Source organism: Eimeria mitis, genomic scaffold (genome assembly GCF_000499745.2).
Source record: "Eimeria mitis Houghton genomic scaffold, Emh_scaff1511, whole genome shotgun sequence".
NCBI lineage: Eukaryota > Apicomplexa > Conoidasida > Eucoccidiorida > Eimeriidae > Eimeria > Eimeria mitis.
The window spans coordinates 3,248-6,735 of NW_013569575.1; the positions used below are offsets into that span (position 1 = coordinate 3,248).

Here is a 3,488-nt window from a genome sequence, read left to right on the forward strand (position 1 = left end):
CAGCAGAAGCAGAAGAAGAATGCAGAGGAGACGTGTCTGGTTCTTGTTTGTTTAGGGCTCGTATTCGTCAGTATGGGGGGGCAGACCCTATAACTGGGTATCGCTTACCTTACTCTGTTTGTGTTGAGGGAGAGATAGAACAGATATGTTTTGTGTATAGACAGCAGGATGTAAGTAGAACATTAAATTATTTACGTGATGGTATATTTGATGTTTTTATATCGAAGTCTTATCGAGCTGTAAAAGAAGCAGCAACAGCTTCATATTGTTTATTTACTTTAAATATTCAGTCTCCTCTTTTTATTCTGCCGGAAGATAAAGAGGCAATACCTGGCTATGTGCCCCCCCCAGGGTATAGAATACCCAGGAGACGCAGCCGCAGACATGCTGCTGCTGCTGCTGCTGCTGCTACTACGCTTCCTGCTGCTGTTGCTGCTGCTGCTGCTGCTGCTGCGCCCACACCGCGCACAGCAACAGCAGCAGCAGCAGCAGCAACTGATCCTTCTCGTCTAGAGGTAGAAGTCAGTCATCTAGGGCGCTTCATCGTCTTTGATCTCGGCAACCTGAAGGTGCGCAACGCATACGTAGCAGCAGCAGCAACGCATCCTCCTCATCAGCAGCAGCAGCAGCAGCAGCANACGCATACGTAGCAGCAGCAGCAACGCATCCTCCTCATCAGCAGCAGCAGCAGCAGCAGCAGCAGCAGCAAGAGCAGGATGTGGAAGTTCTTGTATCCTCTCTGTTGCGTCCTCCTTCTTTCGGTGAGAGTACATTTGTCTCGATGCTGAGCGGGAGCGAGTGTCTACGCGCAGCAACAGCAACAGCAGCAGCAGAAACAGCAACAGCAGCAGCAGCAGCAGCAGAAGGAGAGGGGTTTGAGGAGGAGGTGATTTGTTCTGATTTGCTGCTGGAGATGAGGGGCATGCAGATAGGGGCCAGCGACAACACGCAGCAAGCAGCAGCAGGAGGTTCTTTGCTTGAGAGCGTAGAAGCTCACATGCTGCTGCGCAGCGCCCCTTCTTCTCTTTCTATAAAAGCAGAGACAACGGCGTGGCTGCTGCATCTCTCGCGGCAGCAGCTCACCTTGGTCTTAGACGTAATCAACGAAAACATAGGCGGACACGGTTACACTCCAGCAGCAGCAGCAGCAGCAACACCAGCAACAGCAGCAGCAGCAGCAGCAGCAGGAGGAGGAGGAGGAGTAGACAGCAGCGCGGGGGCATGCATAGATGAAGCTGCGCTGCGTCGAGAGCTCGCGGCGCCGCCCCTCTCTGTTGACTGTCTCATAACAATCCCGCAGCTGACGCTGGAGGCTTCGTATGGGGGAGAAGCTCCTCTGGCTCTGCTGTCGCTGCAGTGTATAACAGCAAAAGTTGCTGCTTCTGTATCTAAGCTGCTGTCATGCTATCGCTTTCTTCTTGCTGCTGAAGAATTCAGCATCGATGATCTACGCACACACAGCGCCAACTACTTCAAGCGCGTCGCGCACTGCACTGCGCCTGCAACAGACACCAGCAGCACCAGCACCACCAGCACCAGCAGCAGCAGCAGCAGCAGCAGCAGCAGAGGAGGAGGAGAAGGAGGAGGAGAGGATAGCGATGCGTCTGAAGCTGTCGATACACTGCAGAGACGCAGCAAAGCTCCCGGCGTTCAGTTTGAGTTTGGCTCTTCTCTGCGAGAATCATATTTAGAATTTCAGTTTTCAGGTGTTACAGTGTATCTTCTTCTTGTTGTTTTTATGGATATACTCAGCTACTTTACCTCCTCCTGGGCCTTCAGCTCCATGCGCTCATACCCGAAGCCTCTCCCCACTCTGCTGAAAAACGCAGAGCAGCAGCAGCAGCAACAGCAGCAGCAACAGCAGCAGCAGCGGGAGCAGCAGCAGGAAGGTGAAGGGGCTCGAGGCGGTGCACTGTCTCTGCTGCTCTCGGGGGATGCGCTGAGGGATCGGCCTTTTCGTGTTTCTGTAGAAATACAGCGGGGGTGTTTTGTGGTGTATTCATCGCTGCAGTCTGCTGCTGCTCCAGTTATTGTGTGGTCGAGTGACTTTCTTGTTCGTCTCTGCATGCGGGGAGATGAAATTATATTTGAACGCGTAGAGGTATTAGGCAGCAAAATATATCGCCTCAATGCAGCCCCGCCGCTGCAGCTGCATGCAGCAGCAGCAAGCAGCAGACACTGCAGCAGCAGAAACGCATGCAGTATGGAAAGCCCAGCAGCACATGCTGCAGCATTTGCTGCTGCAGCAGAAGAACGTAGAAGAGATAAAGAGGCAATAGACACTGCGGCAAGGACAGTACGCTGGGGAACAGCAGACTACGCCAGAACCAGCAGCAGCAGCAGCAGCAGCAGCAACAGATACGGCTGCAGCTTCGAGTTCCCTGCATCACCCCGCAGCATCAGGCAGCAGTGGGCAGGGAGAGCTGCGGACGTCGACTGGCAGCAGCAGGAGCAGCAGAGGCCTCAGCAGTTGATCCGGGACTGGACGTGCATGCAGCAGCAGCAGCAGCAACAGCAGCAGCAGCAGCAGCAGCTTGTATCAGGAAGAGGACCTCCGCCTGATCGCCTAGCCCCCCGCACAGACCCCACCAGCGCCGTGCTGCTCTGCGAGCACTTTCATATTGAGGGGCGCGGCGTGTACCGCTCAACAACAGCAGCAGCTGAAAGCTCAAGCGAGCAGCAACAGCAGCAGCAGCAGCAGCAGCAGCAGCAGGGGGGCGATGCAGACGCTGCTAGTGCAGCGTCACAGAGCCACGGCAGCAGCAGAGTCCCAGCAGCAGTTCATCGCATGCAGGAGGCCTTCTCTGCTGCTGCAGCAAAACTACCCCCCAGCTCTATCTCAACGCCGGGGGGGAGACGGGCCCCGCCTCTGTCAAGCGGGAAGCATCAGCATCAGCAGCGGCACCATCACCACGAGCTGCGGCAGGAGCAGCAGCAACTGCAGCAGCAGCAGCAGCAGCAGCAGCAGGAGCAGGAGCAGCGCCACCACCATATATCAGGACAGGATGAACTGCAGCAGCAACGAGCAGCAGCAGCAGCAGCAGCAGCAGCAGGCGAACGGGGGGGAGGGGCAGCAAAGGCCCAGCCTCGTGTATCGACTTTCATCGATTTGTCCTTTGATATACCACGTATGCTAATGGACTCTGTGCTGCTGTTGCTGTTGCTGCTGCTGCTGTTGCTGCTGCTCCTGCTGCTGCTGCTACAGTTGCTGCTGTTGCGAGTATTGCTGCCACTGCTGCGGTCTCCAGTGTTGCAGCGGTCGCTCTGATTGTGTTGTGTCTGCGAGTGTTTCCGCAGCTGTTGCTGCTTTTTTTGCAGTGTTTCTGCTGCTGCTGCAGCTGCTGCTGTTATTATTTTTTTCATGTTTTGTTTGTTTGTGTTGTTGTTTTTTCTGTCTTCAGTTTTCTTCCTTAGAGTCTCTAGCCGGGATATGGCGCTGCTGCTGGCTGCTGCTCAAGGCCTCCATTCGGACGGGCCCAGCGTCTGTC

At 55.1% G+C, this 3,488-nt stretch overlaps 1 protein-coding gene across 1 annotated transcript in view; it reads left to right on the plus strand.

Annotated features, from left to right (window-relative positions):
• EMH_0038560 (uncharacterized protein) overlaps positions 1-3,488 on the plus strand; it is a gene marked incomplete at both ends in the record, with an annotated part of 11,195 nt that overhangs the window by 2,806 nt on the left and 4,901 nt on the right. The window contains 2 exon segments of the mRNA XM_013495310.1: positions 570-635; positions 639-3,128. Coding sequence (XP_013350764.1) covers positions 570-635; positions 639-3,128 — 2,556 coding nt within the window.